Source organism: Mytilus edulis, chromosome 3 (genome assembly GCF_963676685.1).
Source record: "Mytilus edulis chromosome 3, xbMytEdul2.2, whole genome shotgun sequence".
In the NCBI taxonomy this organism is placed as follows: domain Eukaryota; kingdom Metazoa; phylum Mollusca; class Bivalvia; order Mytilida; family Mytilidae; genus Mytilus; species Mytilus edulis.
The window spans coordinates 57,647,058-57,671,273 of NC_092346.1; the positions used below are offsets into that span (position 1 = coordinate 57,647,058).

The 24,216-nt window shown below is 32.7% G+C and overlaps 2 protein-coding genes across 2 annotated transcripts; one reads left to right on the plus strand and one right to left on the minus strand.

Annotated features, from left to right (window-relative positions):
* The first annotated feature begins 10,190 nt into the window (after positions 1–10,190).
* LOC139514393 (cell division control protein 42 homolog) lies at positions 10,191–14,207 on the plus strand. Its single transcript, XM_071303572.1, has 4 exons — positions 10,191–10,835; positions 11,781–11,839; positions 12,980–13,177; positions 13,501–14,207. Exons 1-4 carry the CDS (start codon positions 10,685–10,687, stop codon positions 13,699–13,701), a joined length of 609 nt encoding a protein of 202 aa, XP_071159673.1. The 5' UTR covers positions 10,191–10,684; the 3' UTR covers positions 13,702–14,207.
* Positions 14,208–15,978: 1,771 nt separating this feature from the next.
* On the minus strand, positions 15,979–18,773 carry LOC139514394 (uncharacterized). Its single transcript, XM_071303573.1, has 3 exons — positions 18,657–18,773; positions 17,893–18,042; positions 15,979–16,131 (listed from the first exon to the last, which is right to left on the minus strand). The coding sequence occupies exons 1-3, from the start codon at positions 18,697–18,699 to the stop codon at positions 16,007–16,009; spliced, it is 318 nt and encodes a 105-aa protein (XP_071159674.1). The 5' UTR covers positions 18,700–18,773; the 3' UTR covers positions 15,979–16,006.
* Positions 18,774–24,216: the final 5,443 nt, after the last annotated feature.

Consider the following 24,216-nt stretch of genomic DNA (forward strand, 5'->3'; position numbering starts at 1 on the left):
GGATACAACAGTTAAGTCTGTCCCATATCTTGACTTACATCTAGAAATTGACAATGAAGGTCGATTGAAAACAAAACTTTACATCAAACGAGATTATTTCAGCTTCCCAATTGTGAACTTTCCATTTCTATGTAGCAACATTCAAGCAGCGCCTGCATACGGAGTATATATCTCCCAATTGATACAACATTCCCGGGCTTGTATCTCCTATCATGATTTCCTTGAAAGAGGGTTGCTGCTCACAATGAAGCTATTAAACTAAGAGTTCCAAATGGCGAAGTTGAAATCATCACTTCGAAAAATTTTCGGGCGCCATCAGGGGTTGGTTGAGCGTTATTGAATACCGTTTCACAGATGATATCGGATATGTTTCTTATGTCGTAACTGCAATCCATTTCCCTTTTCACCACGAATGTGACCTACCGAGTTATACTGTTTTCCTGGTTTGTAATAACATGAGCAACACGACGGGTGCCACATGTGGAACAGGATCTGCTAACCCTTCCGGAGCACCTGATATTACCCCCAGTTTTTGATGGGAATTTATTTTCGGTCTATGAGTCTGTTCCTCTGGTATATATTTCGCCCTTTTTTATTGCTTATATCAATGGGTAGAAAATAAGAAATATCTAAACGTTATCAGCGGTAATTGCTAGATACTAAAGAGTACCAGACACAAATATCAAAATCTATCTTCATTATCATTTGTAAATAATACATTTGCAAATTATTGAATTAAAGAAGACCATTTGCCAGCTAAACAGCAATCCAACGACACAGAATACCGTTACAAAAGGGTAAATGGTCTTAAACAACAACAATGTCTATACAATAGATTTAGCTATAGAAGTCGCTAAGATGGTAACACTGTCAAATATCCGCCCAGAGATAAAAACAAATTCACCAAATGAAAACAACAACCCTTAGATATAACTTTAACTACTACTATATATATGGAAAATAAAATTGATTTTCAAACAGGAACTTAACTGCATATACTTATTTTTTATAAACGGGAACGTCATAAATTTTAGCTTTTGATATACTTTTTCTTTTTTTGTTTAAATTTATTGTTTTTGTTTCTTCGTGCATGATAAGTTTTGCATTAGTAAGGGGGCACATGATGCGGGTAAAAGTCTGTTTTGCACTTGGCGCCTGTCGATTCAACACGACTATAGACATGTTTATCTTTGTATCCATCGCGTTTGATCATCCGGATACACATGTATGCGCGTGCTTCCTGTAAAGTTAAGTGATCCATACCTCAAGTAGTATTCTCTTCCGTATCTACATATTTGACAATAGAAAACTCAACCTTATCAATTCATATTGTCCATCATAATCGTCAAGGTTTACGTAAGCACACCACAATCATGCACGCGTGTAATGTGTAAGATCGTGTAACATTCGATCAGATGTTGATGACAAAGTGGCATCGGGGTACATTTTTACCATAAAACCCACAGGCACTTGTTTCTGAATTTTTTCCCCCTATAAACGTAATTCTATATTAAGGATGTTCGCTACTCTGTTAAAAAATAACAAGCTTTTTAAAAGACTATTATGAATTGATGATATATTAATAAAGAAACTAAAAAAGCAGAAAAAAATGGAGGGTCCGTGTGCTTGTTTTCGAGATATAAGCCGTTGAAAATTTGGCGGGAAATAATTCTCTCTAGATTTTTCTTTCACTTAACATTGGCACCTTTTTTGTTTAAAAAACTATGAAAAAATAACAAGGATATCATAAGATTTTGTAATATGGCTTTTTAAATAATATGTAATAAAAATATGAAAAGAAAAGTAGGGGTTAGTGGGCAAAATATTTTAATGTTAATACATGGATAAAACCAGAGGATTCCGAAAATCTGGTAAAAATTCAAAAAGTAGAGGAGCAAACATCCTAATTTCTGCTCAAAAAGCACAGACCTAACAGTCACTTGTCTCAGAACAAAAATTCCTATATACCTGTATGAAAAAGTATAAAGGAATAGGTCATATAAGATTTTTTTTCTGAGAAAAGTGCCCGTGAGAACAAAACATGAGGGAGGCTTTGAGCAACCATTTAACTTCAGGGGTTTGGGTTATGTTTTTTTGCAGGAGTCTGAAATCTAATTGTTTTCCCTAATTCAAATATCTAATCTATTTCTTTGCCAACTTCTTTGGTTAATTGCTATGGTGAAGGTTCTTCCCCGGAGATTACTCACTCTGCAAGCGAGAAAGCAGGGAGGGGTTACATCCTGGTAAAAGAATGAATAAAAAGAGGGATTCAAGTAGTTTTTTTGTCGAAAAGCTTGACATAGGGATAGTGATCCGGCGGCGGCGGCGGCGGCGGCGGCGTTAGGTCGCTTCTTAAAAGCTTTATATTTTAGAAGGTGGAAAACATGGATGCTTCATACTTTGTATATAGATGCTTCATGTTACGAAGTTTCTGTCAGTCACATGTCCAATGTCCTTGACCTCATTTTCATGGTTCAGTGACCACTTGAAAAAAAGTTCAGATTTTTTGTAATGTTGAATTCTCTCTTATTATAAGTAATAGGATAACTATATTTGATATGTGCGTACCTTGCAATGTCCTCATGTCTGTCAGACAGTTTTCACTTGACCTCAGTGGATCAGTGAACAAGGTCAAGTTTTGGTGGTCAAGTCCATATCTCAGATACTATAAGTAATAGGGCTAGTATATTTGGTGTATGGAAGGACTGTAAGGTGTACATGTCCAACTGACAGGTGTCATCTGACCTTGACCTCATTTTCATGGTTCAGTGGTTATAGTTAAATTTTTGTGTTTTGGTCTGTTTTTCTCATACTATATGCAATAGGTCTACTATATTTGTTGTATGGAATGATTGTAAGGTGTACATGTCTAGCGGGCAGATGTCATGTGACCTTGACCTCATTTTTAGGTTCAGTGGTCAAAGTTAAGTTTTTGAGTGTTGGTCTTTTTATCTAATACCATATGCCATAGGTCAACTATATTTGGTGTATGGAAGTATTTTATGATCTTTATGTCAGTCGCGCAGGTTTTATTTGACCGTGACCTCATTTTCACGGTTCATTGCACAGTGTTAAGTTTTTGTGTTTGGTCTATTTTTCTTAAACTATAAGTAATGGGACAACTATATATGTTGTACAGAAGCATTGTTAGCTGTACATGTCATTTTCAAGGTTCATTGGTCTTTGTTTAGTTATCTTGGTTAATGTTAAGTTTATGTGAAAGTTGTAATAAAGCTTAGCTTTATACTTAGGACTATCAACATAATAACAATGATTAGTATAGAAGGCGAGACATTTCAGCGTGTGCACTCTTGTCTAAATGAATTATAGACTAAGGCCGTTAGTTTTCTCGTTTGAATTGTTTTACATTGTCATTTCGGGGCCACTTTTATGGGCTTTGCTCATTGTTGAAGGCGTTTAGTGACCTATAGTTGGGTCATTTTGGTCTCTTGTGGAGAGTTGTCTCACTCATTGGCAATCATACCAGTCCACATCTTCTTTTTTTTATATCAAAGAATTAGCAAAGGCAACCAACGACAAAAGACATCTAATCTTTTTCTGTTCGCGAAATGAAATACTGAATGAAAGAAAATAAGAAAGGACCAAACCATTCCATTTTCTGTCAAGCCTCAGTCTCCAATTTACTTTGTCTTTAAATTAGTTCTATACAAAGTTGAACAACTTGGGTTTTTTTGTATTGTTTGTAATACTGAATGTTGTTTGTAAACTTTTCAATTTACTTTGTCTTGAGTTCTATATTAAGTTGAACAAATAATTTTAATATTGTGCATTGTTTTTAAACAGTGGGCGTTGTTTGTAAACAAATGACAATGTGATGTAACAACTAAAGAAGATGATGATATAAATCTAATCAACATTATTGCTTTGCACTGTATGCTCCTAGAATTACAATTTAGTTCATTTCTAAAAGGAAACGAATTACATTTGAGTATTTAGTGTATGATAGTGTTTTAATAATAGTACATCTTTTTTTTTTTTTAACTATAAAGGTTATTTAGTTAAATAATTAAAATCGTTGGTGTTCGAACTGAATACTTCAATGAATTAAATACATATTGATAAGAACATAATCTATATGATGCACGCTCAAACTGTTTGTGTTTTGTACCTTATTGGTTTTGTCTCAATAAATGTCAGACTGATGTCTTGTGCTATGCTCATGTGAGTGCATTGAACGAAATCTTTTTCTGTGACAACTTGTTTAAAATGCTCTCGTAAACATGCAATCTAGTCCATAGCTCTTTTAAATTTCACGGGTTTGCCTGACTAGCTGGGTCCCTTAGAGTGTGTTAGTAAATGACTTATTGACTAATTTTATCCGATTAGTATTGCATGAACACTGACATCAGTGGACAATCTATTTTATATGAAACTTGTCAGTGTTTATTTGCGGTGTAATAATACAGTGCATTCGGTAAGGTCTTACGGTAGCGGGAGTAGCATTTGGGATCGTGAAATAGCAAAATATCACGAATGTCTTTTAAGTGTTTCAACAAATATATAATTTAGCATTTCGAAAACATGTGGTATTGAGTTTACAAGCATGTACTAGATTTCCATAGCTTTACCATGCATCGTTAATTTAATTTTGTTCGTTATATAACGGATTGATCGTTGATGTTTTATGGCCAAAGATCACAAAACGGCAATCGATTATTATTGTTTTGTTAGTATTTGTGTTTCTGCCTACATTACCACATACTAGTAGATACAAATTAAAACTGCCGCGGTTTTTTTTTGCTGATTTTTACTGGGTGTATTTTATGGTGTTCTGTGTCGTTGGGTTGTTGCCTCGTTGGCGTATATTTTTAATAATATATATATCGAAGAAATAAATGTAAAATGGGGAAAAAAAGAAAAAGGACACATAAAGGAAATTAGCTAGTTAAAAATGTCAAATAATTTATTTATATTTTGTTTGAGTTTCATATGCCAATCAATTTAAAAACAAAAAAAGCTGTTATATGATCCAATGAGACAACTCTCCACAAGAGACCAAAATGAAAAAATAAATAAATAGCTGCAGGTCACCGTAAGGATTTCGACAGTGAGCAAAGCCCATACCGCATAGTCAGCTATAAAAGGCCTCGAAATCAAGTTGACTTAATTCTGTTAAATAACTGTTTGAAATAGGCATACTCGAGAAAAACATATTTGACAGAAATATTCATATCTCAAAAATGTGGTTAGTTCCATACCATAAATGTTGTGATTAACTGCTATGAAATGTGTGTATTCACCTTTAAGGCGATGTTCTTAATAAACGGTAAATATAATTATGTCAAAGATCATTCCCTTTCTGTCAGTGTTATATCGGTGGACACTGTCATGGCATTGTACTGTAGTAATCGATAATCGATTAGATATAAATAATCCAGGACAATGACACGGAAGAAAGATTCAAAACTAAACACAATCAGTATATTATTTTCGCATGTTACGGATGTTTACGTGCTAGTTGGGGACTGTCGTCGTAGTCAAATAAACAAAACTTGCACCATATATTTTTTCTCCTTCCCTATATGCACGGTAAAGCTTTGCGAAGACACTCATTTTGTTTCATTTTAACCGTCTACTTTACTTCTTTATATTCTCTCCAATTTTTAGTCTATCTTTTGAGATATTCGAAATAAAGCTATGCTTGCACATATATAGGCCTCTGGCTTAGCCTTTAACTAAATTTTCTAGATGATAGTATAAGATGTTTTTAAGCATAATTTACAAACAAACGGTTTGCTACTAGAACACTAATTTACACAAATAAACAATACAAATATATAACAATTACAAAATTATTGAAAAAAAAAAAAAAAAAAATTATTTTTATTATTTGATGGAAAACATGATGGCGTCCATCGCTTTTATATGGGAATTTGTCTATAATTATACATAGGAGTAATATTTCAAATTGGAATTTATGAATTTGTCATATTCATCGTTTTGTCCATGTTAAGATCAAACTTTAATATTGAATTATTTTAAAGTCTCACATACTCACTTTATTTGAAGAAAACAGAATGGGGGAGATGAGTAATTATAGTATCTTCTTTTCTCTGTAACAAGATATATTACACATTTGTATAAGCCCTATCCCTTTGTCACATATAATTGATGATCAAATATGTGCTTAGTTTTTTTATGTAAAAATGTACATAAGCAAAGACCTATATTGAATGACGATACCTCAACTCTCTTGGATTTGGTCTTTTTTCAAACTTATAAAAATCAAATCGTTCCCGTTCTGATATGTCGGTCACCAAAGTCAGCATGCGCGACATAGGTAAAATTAAAAATCAATTCTTCAGAGAACAATTGAAGGTCTTTCCACCTCGATAATAAGAATGAAATTTAAAAAACGACGTTAGAAAATGTCAATCCTTGTTGATGTTATTTGGTTCTTCAAATTGATATAAAAAATAAGACTAATAGGTATATGCAGAAGACTTGAAATAATTTTTAGCAAAGGTCAAAATCTAGAATGTCAATTTCAAGGTCGTAGGTCAGGGATCTCAAATCAAAAGACTCCAGGTCAATCATTTGTATGGTTGTGGAGAAATACTGATTTCAAATACATAAGGGGAGAAAACTCCTATAATGGTTAACCAAAACACTTCGACTGAAATAGATTGAAGTTGCGCCTTTTTGTAAACAGCAATTTGGCAAACAAATCATATCATTTTAACTGTAACAGTTTCTTTTAAATAACGATAACAAGCAAAATTCAAAAATTTATAACATGACCTTGACCTTCGACCTTGATCTCAATTTCAAGGTCATAGGTCAGTGAACACAGAACGGAAGACCGGAGGTCAATCACTTGTATGGTTGTGGAGAAATACTGATTTGAAATACATAAGGGGAGAAAACTCCTATAAAGGTTAACCAAAACACTTTGACTGAAATAGGTTGAAGTTGCGCCTTATTGTAAACAGTTATTTGGCAAACACTGAATTTTAACACTGGTGTTAGTGATTGTCATCATATGATATCTACTTTTATAAAAGGTCATACACCTAATTGTGTAAACAGTAAGACACAATACAGAAGTTTTAAATCTTTTAATGTTGATAATTATATTAATGATCTTGATAATATAAATTTTTTACATGATTCAGATGAATGTATAGATGATATAAATTTGGTATATAATGATTTTGAAACAAAAGTCTCAGATGTGATAAATTGTCATGCACCAATGAAATACAGATACCCTCGAAAAAACTCAGTACCATATATGAATAGAGAACTAAGAAAAGCTATTTTTCACAAACAAATGCTGAGAACAAAATTTGAAAAATACAAAACAAGCAAAACTTGGGAAGCATATAGAAGACAAAGAAATATGGTCACAAAATTAAAAAGAAAATCAGTGAACATTTATTTTCAAGAAAGATGTGCTGGAGGACAAAAATCAAAACACTTTTATAGCACAGTCAAACCATTTTTATCTAAAAAATCTACCTGTAGCCAACAAAAAATTGTACTTGTGGATGATAATAAAATTTTAAACGATACTAAAGATGTCTGTGACAACTTTAATACTTTTTTTGTTAATGTTGCCAATGACATAGGCAAAGGTACTATTTTTGAAGAAAAAACACATCCTAGTATTTTAAAAATTAAATCTCACATACAACATGATAAACCTTTTGATTTTAAACCTATACATGTTGACACAGTAAACAAACTTGTGAAAAAGATCAATATAAAAAAAGCTACTGGCGTAGATCAAATATCATCTAAACTACTACGAGCTGGTGCACCAGTACTCAACAAACACATAACAACATTAATAAATAACACCATAGAATCCAGTGAGTTTCCCAACAGACTCAAAGAAGCTCAGGTTGTACCATTACATAAAAAGAATGATCCACTTGATAAAAAGAACTATAGACCTGTGAGCATTTTACCAACAATTTCAAAAGTCTATGAAATGGTTATGTCTGACCAGTTAACTGAATTTTTTGAGAATATATTTCATGCTTTTTTATGTGCATTCAGAAAAGGTCATGGATGTCAGACAACTTTGCTGAGACTCCTTGAAGATTGGAAAACAGCTTTGGATAATAATATGTATGTGGCAGCTATTCTTATGGATCTTTCGAAAGCTTTTGACTGTTTACCTCATGATATTCTTTTAAGTAAATTATCTGCCTACGGTCTTTCTTCTAAATCAGTGAAATTACTTCAAAATTATCTTACAGATCGTAGGCAACAAATCAAACTTCAGGGAGTACTCAGCAGTTGGGCTGACATCCAGAAAGGGGTACCCCAAGGCTCAATCCTGGGGCCCCTATTATTTAATATTTTTATTAACGACATATTTTATTTTATTGAACATGGTACCTTGTATAATTATGCAGATGACAATACTCTGTCTTATGCTGACAATGATTTTGATAATTTATTATGTACACTCGAAAGAGAAAGTGCTGTTTTAATTGACTGGTTCAGATTTAATTGTATGCAGGCAAATCCTGACAAATTCCAAGCCATTGCAGTTGGAAATAAAACATTTGCAAAAAAACCTGTATTTAATATACAGTCAGCAAAAATATCCTGTGATGAGATTGTCAAACTTTTGGGTATTGATATTGACTATCAACTTAATTTTAATCACCACATTAAAAATATTTGTCGTAAAGCATCCCAACAACTGAATGTTTTGAAGCGCATTGGCTGCTACCTTACTAAATTGAATAAACTGACAATTTTCCACACATTTATTTTATCTAATTTTAATTTTTGTCCTTTGGCATGGCATTTTTGCAACAAAAATAACACCACCAAATTGGAAAAAATTCAGGAAAGGGCTTTACGATTTATATATGAAGACTATGTTAGTTCATATGATGAACTACTTTTACGAGCAAAGGTTCCATCACTGAAAATAAGACGTATGCGTAACATGGCTATTGAGTGTTTTAAAATTTTATATAAATTGTCACCACCATGCTTACATGATTTAGTTGTATTGAAAGACTGTAAATATAATTTTAGATATTCTAATATTGTAGATATACCTAGGGTCCGAACAACAACCTATGGTAAGAACTCTTTTAAATACACAGCTGCTGTTTTATGGAATGATCTACCTGATGATTTTAGAAAAATTGCTAATTTTAGTCAGTTCAAAAATATTTTAAAGTCATGGAATGGAAATGACTGTAAGTGCACAGTTTGTGCAGACTTTTAGTTAATATATTATGCAAATCTATTTACCATCTAGATCATATCCCATTTTTTCAATTTTTATGCTATGCATTTTTACCAGCTTTTATGCCTAGTTTACACTTATATGCTTTTAGCCTTAACACCTAGCTTATGCTTATATTCTGCTTTTATTGCTTCATTTTTGTGCTGTGATATTTATTGCATGTGTACTATATTATGTATTGTGTTGTTATAAATGTTGTACTGTTATATAATGTCTCATATGTCGGTTAAAAGCTCATTAGAGCTTATGTTTGTCTATGTTTTATATACCATGCCGACTCTAAATAAAGCTTATTTATTTATTTATTTAAACACATCATATCATTTACTGTCACAGTTTCTGTGGTATAACGATAACAAGCAAAATTCAAAATTTAGAACATGACCTTGACCTTTGACCTTGACCTCAATTTCCTTCAAATGGACCAAGGACTTCATATCAAAAGACTGTAGGCCTCTACAACTTATAACGTATGAATTAATCCAACAAATCGCCTATCTTAAATTTTCAAAGGGAAATAGCTCCCACGATCACTGAAGTCAAATAAACCAAATCATTCTCAAGAGTAGACGAACAATTTGGTGAAACAGTTTGCTAAAATCTTTTACGGTTCTAGAGATATAGCGATAACAAGAAAAAGGGGACGCGGGGAGATAACTCCTATAAGAATAAGTGTTCGGTCACACAGGGTGAGTTTTGAAACCCCCATTACTGTACAACATCATTGGCCAAAAAATCCATCCGACATGTTGTAAGACAAAAAAGCATCTCAGACGGCAGAAGAAAAAAAAAACAAAAAAAAACAAAAAAAAACAAAAAAAAAACAACAAATAATCAGAAGAAAAACAAAAGGTCTTTCCACGAAAAGTGGAAAGACCTAATAAGAACGGGAAGAATTAAAAAGATTTTTTTCATTTAATTAAATTTGTCTTTTTTTTTTGTAATTAATGAATTATTGTCAGAGTTCATTCTAGGACAGTTGACTTAATTATAGATCAAAGGAATTCTTCAAAAACATAAAACAGTTAATTATTTATGATTTGTTCCTAGCGGAACACCACTCACTAGGTAATAATATGTACCTGTATACAGGTGCGTTCCAGTGACATATTCAATATTTTATTTATCATCTTGTCAGTTTAATAATATAAAGGCGTCTTTACACAATAGTAAATACCCTGCAAATCATAAACGTTTCATAATCTTGTGTTAAAGATCGATTTTACACTAAATGACATAACGATCATAAAAGGATATTGACAAATAAACAAGAGTTCCTACACCTATGAGCCACGCTTCAGTACATCGACCTTGTCCGTCAATCATTCGTACATAAAAGGAGTGTATCATTTCCGTACACATATAATCATTATTTACTAGAAAGGGAAGAAGTTGTGTTGTGAATCTTAATCCTCTATATTGTTAACACTGAAGGAATACAAGATGAAGAAAAAGTACGAATTTATAGATAAACAAAGTTTGAAACTAGTGCTTGTTGGTGATACTGGAGTTGGAAAAAGTAGTTTAGCATCTCGTTTATCATCTAGACCATTTCAAAAGGAATATAAACCCACAATATTCGATAATTTTGCTGGTAAGATTATTATAAAATTAATGGTAAACGTCAAAAAAAAAAATTTTATCTTCTTTTTTCTCTCCATTTTATGTAATATTGTTTTAGTATGTATTGGGGGTAAGATTATTTATGGATCAAGGTGTATTTAAAATATGGAACTTTATCTTTATTTTATGTACTTTTTTAGTTTACAATTTTAAGATAATTTATAAAAACAAGATTGGATATCTGAACGAACAATAGTTCTACAAAATGCAGAATATTTTTGCTGTAAGTCTTTGTAATTCAGTTTTCGTTTTACACGTGTTCATACTTTTCTTCTTCTTTTTTTCTTTTTTTTTTTTTTGGCATGCGAACAGAACAAGAACAGCACATTGCACTCTGAGACACGTTATGATAATATTCATATTTTCTCTTCTGACCAGTGTGACTGAAATGAAAAAAAACAGCAAATAGAAGATAAAAAATGACAACTTGCCTGAATTACTTTAGTAAAAAAAATATTAGACAACACACAGTAGTCTCAGAAATAACTAACAAGGCCCCGAGGTCATATGTTACAACAGATCCATAGACTAATATTTGTCACAGAAATAGTTATCAAGACTTCTGAAGTGCGTCAACTGAAAAAAGGTGCTTCAACGGCAAAAGACATCATGTATACAATTCATATTAATTTTTTTTTCGGGGAAGGGATACGAATATAAGCAATAGTAGGATTTATTTAAACAATAATCTTAAGTAATGCATTAATTTATCAAGAGTTCTTGATATGAAATTATTTGTTACCCTCTGTGTGGATACGACTTTTTGTATTAGTTGATTGTTCATATGTATTATTATCATAACTATTATCAGTTAAAACGGAACTCTTTTTGAAAAGATCAGAATTTAAATAGTGTTTTAAGTGTTCTATCTTTTTTAAATGACACAAAATAAACTATATATTTGTTTCCTTTTCAGCAACAATATCAGTTGATGGTATGCCCTACCACCTAAGTATGTTTGACACGGCTGGAAAAGTAAGTTGTATTTTGTTAGAATTGAATTCTTTTACCCTTGTTGAACATGCAACATTTCGAAATAGAAATATTTGTCCGCATTGCTCAAGGTCATTTTTTTCTTTTACTGTTTTATACGTCTTTACACTAAATCCTTTGGATGTGTACTGATTGATGGTTGGTACATATGAAGCAGGATCTGCTTTCTACCCGTACTGAGCACCCAATCTTTATTTTTTTGCCAAAGTTTTGTCAATTAAATTTGTCTTAGAATTATGAGTTTAAATGTCTCTCTTTGAAACAAAATTGAACAACTAGAATTCTGTTATTGGGAACATTATGCATTCAAAACATTGGAAGGCATACATGAATGAGTGGATTTACTTTATTAATTGGAATTAGTTTCTTGCCTACATATAGAAGATCTATTATACTAACGAAGTTTAAAATGTAGGCTAGTGCTTTTATAAATTTAAAATCTTAAACGAGAACACGCACATGATCGGAGTGATGAGAAGGGGACATTTTTTCTGTTGTACTCTTTATTACTATATAAGTAAAAGATAAACACCGCATACGTGACAAAATAACTACTCCGTGAACTTATGGATCATGCATGAAGTCATAAAGATACTTATTCATTCTGTTGTTTAATATAAGATTATGAGAATCCTTTGATAAACAATAATCAACTAGCACTAGTACTTGCACCAACGAGAATGAAGCAAGTTTTTTTTTCCCGCAGATATAGATCATCATCAATACAGTAAATCAGAATGAATTAGAATTCTTGGTAACTAAACAATAAAAAATTATTAATTATAATTAAGGATGAGGGAAAGTCAGTGCTCCTGTATTTTATAACAATTGCCTTGAGATTTCGATAATTCCTTCCGGATTTACTGTTTTGTTATTTAGATCTTGTATACTAATTGGTAATTCATCATCCACGCCTACATATGCATTTATTAAGGAGAAGTTACTAACCTGTGAAAAATGTAACAGGATTGTGTCTCTTTAATTTACAATCTTGACAGAAAAAAAAGAAACTGCTAAATAATAAACAATGTCAACTTCTCATTTGTCTGTCTTTTCTATACGCTTTATAGAATTTCAAGTTTTTGAAGTCATTTTAGATTTTTATTTCTCTCTCCATTTCAGGAAGACTTTGATAAGTTAAGAGTATTATCGTATATCAACAGCGATGTGTTCTTGGTCTGTTTCTCTGTTGCTAATCCTGATTCCTTCACGAATGTCCAGGACTGCTGGGTACCAGAGCTACGCCATTATATACCAGACACGCCATTTATACTTGTAGGAACACAAGTAGATGTTAGACACGACAAAATGGAACGAGGGGTAAGTTACTTTTCCATTAAAATGGAAAGTTAAGTTCCGTTTCTCATCAGAAACTTTCAAGTGAATAAACCTTGAAATATAGTAGATAAAGATTTTTAAATACAAAGAAAAGTGGAAGAATAAAAACTGCTATCTTAAAATCCAAAGCACTTTAAATAAAAATATTTTGAAGGAAATAAACTCAAAGTACCAAAATTTCAGGTCAAGGATTTTTTTGTTGTTGCGATTCCTTTTAATATATTTTTAGTATTATTTTTATTTCAGAAAATAAACGACTTTCAACCAATGACTGTGCTAAACATTATGTTTTTCTATATTTTTAGGTTGTACGAACATCATTTATTTCATCGAAACAAGGAATGGATCTTGCCAATAGGATAGGTGCTGCTAGTTATGTGGAATGTTCATCTTTATCAGACGACGGGTTAGAAGCACTAAAGAGCGATATTATAATGGCATCTCAAATGGGAATGGAGTCAAAGTGTTCTAAACAGCCTCAGTGTTGTTCGTGCAAAATTATATGAAAGAACTTTATGCCATGAAAGCTACCCAAGCTTTCAAAATTAATCTTTCCAATCTATTTGGTAGAATGGCAGCGTAATTTGACATTACAACGTAACTGCCCATGGGTGAACTGGTTGTGTTCAGGCGATGAGCTACCGTGGCTTATCATATATGAACAGTACTGTATAAAAATACAGCAATTATTATACATGTATGTGAACAACGCACCAGTTCTCAATTTGCTACCATTACTTTATTTGCTAATTTTAAATTGACGTTGGTGCTATAACTACATTATGTACAATAATAATCTTGGGTGCATCAAATGCATGAGTGGACTTTGTCTTATAAAAGTCATAAGATTACTAGGACGATTTTGTGGTTAATGTATATTCATTGTGTGACACAGAGGTCACTCTAAAATGTCTCACTGTTTTCTTACTCATTTATATTATGACTGTGATAGGATGTTGATATTAAAGATTTGTTATTTATTTTTTATATAAAATTCAATTTCATGACTAAACTTTTGTTGTATTTAATGTCGTTAAAAAAAAATCCGTACACTTGAAAGGTATATTTTATACCTGTTATAAGTTACCTATAACCGTTAACTGCCCTTGTCCCTCCTAGTCAGGTATATCAATGAACAAAAAGTACATTTTTCATGATTGTTTGGTTGATGGGTGTTCTATTATCCAATTGCAAATATTTCATGCATATTGAGGACGTTTTTGTTTTTGTTTATTATAAGTGGATTGCCAAATAATATGTCCTGTTTATACATAAAAAAAAAAACACCAGATGGTCATTTAGATAATAATTATTGAGTTTTGTGTGCTTATAGAAGAAATATTTCATACATACATGTAAAATTAGTATTTTTATCACCAATACCATAAAAAACAAAAATACCATAAACAAAAAAGAAACTATAAAGAAAAATATTACTTAAAACAGCTGTTTTCAAATGAGATACTTTAAAACAGACAAGAGAGCAAAACACAGCTAATGCGAGAAAATATAAAAATAAAAAATAGGCTTCAAATAAAATACATTATGCCTAGACCCAATTGCCAGAAAGATAGACACACCCTGTTTGTTATAAAAAATCAAATAGTATCATTGCGACAAATTCCAGGACGACCGGAGTCATTTATAGTGTAGTTTTATCATGTACCTGAAAAGACCTTTCATAGCTGACTATGCGGTGTGGGCTTTGTTCATTGTTGAAGGCCGTAAGGTGACCTATAGTTGTTAATGTCTGTGTCATTTTGGTCTCTTGTGGACAGTTGTCTCATTGGCAATCATACCACATCTTCTTTTTTTCATAAATATCCCTTGTATTAACTTCATCAGGAAGGTAGTTTTCTTTAACTTTAAGTTTGCATTAAAATTCACAGTATCACTATATTAATTGAACGTTTGGCAAATTCATGTCATATTTCATAACATTCGATCAAGTTATAATATTGCTTACGGTAGAGTTGAGTCCTCAAAGAACAAGTTGAAACCTGTCGTTTTAGGTCAGAAACTTGTTCGCAGATTGACATTAAATTAGTTTATACAACTTAATATTTATTTTTTTTTTTCTCTCTCTTACAAGTGAATTTGTTGTTGATAACATTTTTGTGTTGACTCGTTGTGCATGTAGTTGTGTTGCTATCTCATTGCTGTATACCTCGCATCACCTTTGATAAATACTTGCATCTATCGCATCAAGCTGTTGACAGATTTTGATATGCTGGAACAACCAATTGGTTTTGTTTTGTTTTTTCGAGGGAGGATGGGGTGTAGCCTGTGAAAACGAATCTTGTAGCTTAACAAATGCATAACCTGGAAACACAATATGCAGGTGTGTGTATACAGTTATATCAGGCAATTTATTAGTGGCTAAAAAACGATTCAATTTTAAGGATATCTTGTATAATTTAGCTTGTAATATTCAAATTTTCCTAGGTTTTATTCAAAGGAAATTGGTTCTACTTTATTTTACTTTTTGGTTCCAAAATGAATATACGTTGTAGTCCGTTTTGTTAACAACTTCCACATAAGCTCTAGTTTTTGGATTTATATACGTAAATGTTGCTGAACTGTCTGTCATCACACGTGTTTTCCCCACTCTATAGGGTGCAACAATGGCATCATTTTCAAATGTCACAACACAACAGTACTGCTAGCATAATGAAATACAAGAATATAAAGTCTATACTTTACACATACGTGTATATGTATAAATGAACACCTAACAAAAACTGGTATGGGAAAAAAATAGTTATTTTAAGAAGAACAAATCATTTGAATAGTTAAAAATCTTTTATTTTACTATCCAAGTTGAGAGTACGTCTTCATAGCCGACCAATCACAATCACAAGTATCACAACCTTTACTATCCACTAAATATCCTACAGGACAGTGACTTTGACCTTCACATGATGGTGCGGTACAATCTGTGAAGAGATTCATTCAAAATATTACATATTAAACTCGCTTTTATTTCTGTTTTAAGGATATGAAAAATAACTTAAGTAAAGCAAATGATTTAGCTAGGCAATATGTTGAGCTTGATGTTAAGGCAACACAATTTATTGTTTTGTGTGTATGTACATGTCATATCATGCTCCCTTGATAGGAATAATAAATATTCTTATTCTTTAGCTGAAGTCAAGGCAATCGATTTAGCTCAATATTAAGGCAACACATTTAGCTTGAAGGCAATACATTAAGGTTGATTTTAAAGCAATATAATTAAGCTTTGTATTAAAGCAATACAATAATCTTAATATTTGAAAAGGAAATACATTTATAGCTTTGTATTAAGGCAATACATTTAGCTTGATATTAGGTCAATGACCCAAATTTTTAAGATTCGAAGAAAAAAACATAGAAAAAGAACGCCCATAGTATATTTGACTCAATCGGATTAAAATAAATATCCTGTATCCAAGTTTGTGAATCTGTACAGGATCTGTCTTTTAATCAGATTTATAAGATTAACTAAACAGTGATGACCTTGCAAAATTCAGATTAGACGCTATAAGTTTTATATGTCAAAGAACCTTTTAATCTGATCACTAAGAAATAAAATGGAAATGGGGAACGTTTTAAAAGAGACAAAAACCCGACGAAAATGCATTAATCAGCTCAAGACCAACACAGCGAAAAAATCCCACACCCGGAGTCGGGCTTCAGCTGCCCCCTAAACAAATTTGTGTACTATTTGAACGAAAAAGAACGCCACACTAATGTTCTTCTCTCATTTAGGGTTTTCATATGTTTGGAAGGATGAGCCAATTAATCGTCCTCCACATCCAATTTTCAAGCTTATTGTCTTGTCATAATTAAAGAACATTTTTTTATAAACACATGGATTTAGTAAAACGATGGTATGTAAAGAAAGTGATGTATCAACCAGTAGGCAGTGCTGTCTGTGCTCTCTAGAGTCTAGAGTTGCCTTGTTGGCAATCCTACAACATCTTATTATTTCTATATAGATTATCAAAAAACCCTATTATATTTGTAGGTACGCTTGCTCTAACCGCACATGCTGTAGTACTACTTGACGTCTGACCCAATTGACATATTTGTGTCGTACATCCTTGTTTGTTGTAAGAAAAAACACTTGTTTACTTGTTACAAAGGGGATTCGAGATAATGCAGATCGGAAGAAAACACCTTCCGGATTCAAGTATATGATAAATAGTTTGTAGATGTACGCACTTAAGCTTTGTTTATTTAAGATCGAAGATTTTATGTCTTTGTTTTAGGTGTCTTTAGTTTAAACATATTTTAGTGGAGTTGGAAACTAGTTATTGCAACTTATATTAATCCCTTTTCACTTTGCGGGTGCAAGTGCTGCCTTGTAGCGGCATAAGTCTGCTCTTTTTTTTTCGAAATCTACAAAAGTGTCATTTACGTGCAAGAGATATGGCGCTCTCTTAACACGGGTCCGCCATTTATCGTTCCCTTCCGATGGACTATCATAGTTTCTCAAGACCATACTGGCAAATGGTGTAAAAAAATAAAAATCACAAAAATACTTAACTCCGAGGAAAAATCAAAACGGAAAGTCCCTAATCAAATAACAAATTCAAAAGCTCAAACACATCAAACGATTAAGGGAGATGTGTTTTTAATCTGAATTACATAATATAATAATACATAAATATTTTTGCTTTTAATATTACGCTAATATACAGTATACTACTTACTTGCTGGAGCTTGGAAATTCATTGGTCTGTAGCATTCGTGTCCACAGCCATTACTCCGACACTCATACCCCTGGGGACAGGTATGTTTACTAAAGGTACCACAAAATGTTAAACATATGCCCCTTCTATCGGGATAAGCATATCCTATTCCTGGAACAAATAACAACAAAATTCAAGCCAATCTAATTAAAATATTGATCTCTGATTACGTTATACTACACATATGAGCTTTAAAATATTGATCTCTGATTACGTTACATATGAGCTCATATGTAGTAGCCTTAATGATAGTAACAAAATGAAGTATATGAGGAATGAGGTAAAAACTATCCAATAAGACCAAAGGACAAAGATTAAAATAACCACAGGTCACTATACATCCTTCAACTATGGTCAAAACGTAAACCGAATACAAAGCTACAAAAGGTTCAGGGATGAACACTAAAATAAACGAAAAGAGAAAACCAACGATAATACAACAAAGAACGAAATTCCAACGTGTCAGGCAGCAACAAAAGACAACCACTGGATCAACGGTTCCTGGCTGGGGACAGGCACATAAAGAATGCGGTTGGGTTCAACATTATTGGGTGCGCTCTGGCTCAAACCTCCATATACTAAGGACAGTGGTGTCACAACACAGGATAAAAACAAACTGTGAACAAAAAATGAAATGGTCGGTACTAAGTACTTAAGAAAATAACAAAGACACACATAATTCTCAAAGTTGCTGAAAGCTAGTCAATATTGGAATAAAAACTTACCACATAAAAGTGCAATTAGTAAAACGAGATGTGTTAACTTCATGTCTAACTTCTATTGTTCTTATCTTAACTTGGCAGAAATCTAGATCCAGTACTGGTCTTATGAAAGTATTCATTTGTTATCTTTAGTTGAAACTGATAAGATATATTGAGGATCAATTATTTGAAAAAATAATAATAAACTACACTGTTTTGACATTGTAACTCGAGAACATTATAGAGTGAAACACGTCAACACATTTCTTACATTTTTACCCCCAATTTTTTTTTTCAAAACATAAAATTTTGTAATACAAGATTTTATTGGTTTTTGTGCTTGTACGTTGTTGGGTTTTTACATCGTTGATCTCATCTTCAAGCTTAATTATAAAAAAAGAATTTGAAACTTCATGAACATTACATATTTTCCCATCCGTTGCATTCTCTAAGCAGACACCTAACTAATATTTGTTACTGATAAGGTGGCGCAGACCACAAATGGGGTTCATTTTGTTTGAGGCTCAGGTTTGAGGCCTTTTTGGTCTATTAAAATTGGAATTTGGAATATGAATACGCAGGCTTGGTACCGATCAGATGTTGGCTTTATTTGGGTGACCTGCTTTTAAAATAAAAATGATCACTGGACATTTAAAATTACAGTTCTTTCCACCTGGGAACAGTATATATGTTCCTGTTTCCACCAATCAGTCGAATACTATTGAGAACATGTATAAGGTACCTCAATGATGTCACGTTTGAAAAATTTCAGTTTCAGGGCAAGAGTGTAATTCTATATTGTTACTAACTTACTGATCCTGTATTGGCCCGTAGATTGATTCCAGGTTTGCTGTATTGGTACCGAGGGCTGTAGGGTCGGGGACAATACAGCTGACCAAGAATCAACACAGTGCCAATACAGAATCAGCAAGTTCGTAACACTTTTATCAAATAATCAAACAAACAATATGACTGTCCTGTTTGACCGGTTAGTATGACAGGAGGTAGATACCACTGCGGTCCATATGGAGAAACTTATTAACCAGGCACATGCAAACAGCCATATTAAACGTATGGTTAACATGAGTTGATCTTTGAGTTGAATTTCAAATGGGCCAAGCGGCGTTTATCATATTTGGGCCAATTTGATTTATTTAAACATAATATTTAATAATATGAAGTTATATAGTTTTCTCAAGTTTGTTTCTGCACAAAGGCGTTGGGTATACGGAGAACATAAGGGTACTCTATAACTTGAAACGATTCTTGAAATCCGGTTCGTTTCAGTTTATATCTTGCTTGACATGAATGACCTCGTGTAAGTTGTTAGGGTTTCAATGTAAAATAGCTTGTCGATTTAGGCTCGTTTGATCATCTCGTATCCTTCCTTGTGCTCGTGTAGTGTTATCTACCAAGCACAATCTTGGAACTTTATGTTATAACAATATCCGGAAGTCACGGAAATAATAAAACTATACAATAGATCAAATTATGAGTCTGGTGAAGAGGACTGTACTGTAAATCAACTCTAAGTAATATTTGTTAACAATCATCTGTTCTTTTTAAATACATACGCGTTGTAGATGAAGCTGCATGATTTTTTGAGTAATATAGAAATAATGATGTATAGTGTGATTTTCAATATTAAAATGAGACAATTATCCAATATAGACCAAGGGGCGAGGATATATGAGGACATGTAAATAACTACATGTCACTGTATATATATCATAGCCTTCAACAATATGCAAAACATACACCAAATAGAAATAAGCTATCAAAAAAACTCAGACATGAGTCAAATGACTAACTGTAACACAATTCAAAAGAGAAAAATCATATTTATTTGTTTTATACTCGATGTGGTCCCACTTGCTTTACGGCAATTACGAGTATTCTCTGAATATATATTGCAATACAATACAGTTTTATCAACATGTATCAATAATGAAGAGGAATATTCACCATTATAACCGGCATAATAAATCTAAGAAATAATACAGCTTTAAATGTTAAGTTCTCTATAGGTGAGTTACGTGTTGCAACATGACCACACTGAGCTGGGAAGCAAACGTTTCGCTAGATTGGTTGCATAGCAGAAGCAGACACTAGGAGAATTAATGTGCTTTACGAGTATCAAGTGTTTAAAAACCATCGCAGTTTAATTTATAAAAGGCGGCATTCGGTTGGTTTCTTAGCTGGAAGAAACAACACAGAAGACGATACTTAAGATTCGTGTTATTATATTTATCTCCCGTAAAGACCACTATAACGGTATAGGTTATGCTCCGATATGTTGACCTTTAATTGTGCAAATCCATGTTATTTGGACTGTACTTGATAGTTGTCTTATTGGCAAGCATACAACATCTGCTTTTTTCTTCCTATGTAACAAAGTATTTTTTCACACAATCAAATAGTCACTCTGTTTCGGAAGCCCACTAAGGACATACCAGTAAATATAATTTGAATTCGAAATCACGATTTGTATAAATTCGTTATAACAGATTAAATTTGTGATAACGAATTGGTGGAAATTTGTATAAAAGATTGTTATCACAATTTTTTATGATCTGTGATAACGAATTAAAATCCGATTATAACGAATTGGTTATATGGTATGTATGCGTAATAACGAAAGTGTGTAACTAGTCTGCCCCCTTCCCCATATTCCATCCCCTTACAGTGGCGTAGCTAGGCTATTTTCAAGTGTACGCCCCAACCTCGGCGAGGGGTTTTAGGGTTCCAATCGGATCTAGGTTATATCACGTGTAAGTAGTGGGTTCGAAGAGGAGGCCCATTTGTCATTAAAAGCTAATCAATACATGTAGCAAGTTGATACTTTTTTTTATGTTAAATGTATTCATTGTGTTGATTTAGAATGTAATGGTCATACGTGTTAGAGAAAATATGCAAACCAGTTACTTTAGAATATGTTTAAAAGGAACCATGGGATAAAGCGAAGACTCGACTAAAACCCCTTTTCGTACAAATGTCGTTAATGGATATGAAATGATTAATTTGAATAGATGTTTAGGTGAATTATGACAATTTGTAAAGGGTTCTGTTGAGCCGTGGTTCTCGTCTTGGATTACCGCTTCCCGCGAAAATGGAATCATTTTATCAGTCCATTACAGGATTTAGAATAATCAAACATTTTCTTTAGATATTTTTTATACCTGATCTAGAATATGTTAACTTCCGTCCAAGTTTCATGACAATATCTGAAGGTTTTCAAATTTTCATGTGAAAATAATTATCTCAGACCGTCAGTTAGTTGCTGAAAGATCAGTCCGAATATCAATTGAAAAATGAAAAAATATATACTGTTGTAAAATGGTGCATCAGACATTAATCACAAAAAAACGTCTGTCAAAGTTTCATAAAGTTCGATGAAGGTTTGACAGCGTTATTGAAGTGTAACAAACTTTCACAGCAGACTGCAACAACAACAAAATCCTTTTATCAGTAAAAATACGGGAAAATTAAAAATATAAATTTACCATTTTGTTCTGCATGGATATTCCTGAGAATTACCAGCTTCTGTCCAACTTTCGTAAAATTTCATGAAGGTTTGACAAAATTATTGATATTCAAAAAACATTTAACTATATATTGAACCTAAAAGTTGACGCCGCCGAGGAAATCTTAGTTCGCTTTTTCTTTTTCTTTTTTCGTCATAGAAGTCGCAGTCTCGGATAAAATTCAAAGCACATATCAAATATTAGCTGATTATGAATTGTTTTAAACAGAAGTAAAGTTAAAAGAATTCCCGGTAGATTCAGACTTTGACTGACAGAAAATGAACAAATATATATATATAATACGGTACCATTTGATCGAAATTCAATTTCGTCATTTTTCTTCGCAATTACAAGGTATTGAAGAGAGATTTACAAGACTGATGTGCTTCAAACAAGATCTTTTTAATTTATTGAGATTTAAATAATTGTTTTACCAAAATTCAAGTGTACCCCCGGGCGTTTTGACGTAAACGTAGCTACGCGCCTGCCTTATTATCATAAATCCTCGACTTTCAATATATATCACCTTATATATATACACCAATATATCATTTTTTTTCTCTAAATATGCAGGTTTACTATTCACGTGCCACTCGACTATAAAAGAGGGACGAAAGATACCAAAGGGACAGTCAAACTCATAAATCTAAAACAAACTGACAACGCCATGGCTAAAAATAAAAAAGACAAACAGAAAAACAATAGTACACACGACACAACATAGAAAACTAAAGAATAAACAACACGAACCCCACCAAAAACTAGGGGTGATCTCAGGTGCTCCGGAAGGGTAAGCAGATCCTGCTCCACATGTGGCACCCGTCGTGTTGCTTAAGTGATTACAAATCCGGTAAATAGTCTAATTCGGTAGGTCATATTCATGAAAGGGAAGGGGATTGTAGTTACGACGTAAGGAACATATCCGATATCATTTGTGAAACGGTTATTCCATGACGGTCAACCAACTCGTGATGGCGTCCGTAAAATTTACGAAGGGATGATTTCAACTTCACCATTTGGAACTCTTGGTTTAATAGCTTCCTTGTGAGCAGCAAACCTCTATCAAGAAAATCATGATAGGAAATGCAAGCACGGGAATATCGTATCAATTGGGAGATATATACCCCGTATGCAGGTATATATAAAGCGCTCTATAGTAGAGTGGCACGTTGATTGTAAACATGCATATGTATAGTAAAAATATAATGTATATTGATAAATCGACGATTTATGGCCAGGATTCTGTCCTCAAGCAGCTATGGCTACGCCGTGAATTTTTTCATTATATTATAACGGAAAATCTGGATTGTAAAAACAGAGAATCTAAGGAGTAGATTTCCAATCAAGCTAACAAAATTTGATGCAGGAATGCAGAAAACTACTGTTAATTTCCATTCAAAAGAACAAAGGAGTAGGTTCAGTAAGACCCCTTTTTGGCCCCAAAATATAGCAGTTTTACAAAATTGTTAAAATGTAAACCTTTAGTTATTTATTGAACAGTAGAATGCTTCTGCTACATAAATATGGGCCGTTTTTGACAATACAATGCACATATATCCGGTACTAGCACCATTAAGTCATGCTAAATTACTGAAATCCTCATAATTCTAGCATTTTAGTTAAATTTTAGACGGTTTTCGTGTAAAACGAAAGTGGCCGCATTCGTGTTCATCCTTAATATTGAAATGTTAGTTGTATTTTATGATAATACATAACATATATAAAGGTTGAGGATGAACACGGATGCGGCCACTTTCATTTTTACCAAAAACCATCTGAAAAGTGACATTTTTCGGCATATTAGGTAGATTTTTCATATTTGAGCTTGAATCGGATCGTTTTTAATGACTAAATCTGTTAAAATCTTTCACATAAACTAAATAATTCAAATAAAATAGACATTTTAAAAGTGTTTAAAAAGTGGTCAAAATCTTTCGTCAGATGAACCTGAAATTTGAAGGCCAAAATCGGTCCTTACCGGACCTACTCCTTTATAAGATTAAAACTTATAATTATCAGAGACACATAATACTATATTATATGTCTCTGTAATTATTAAT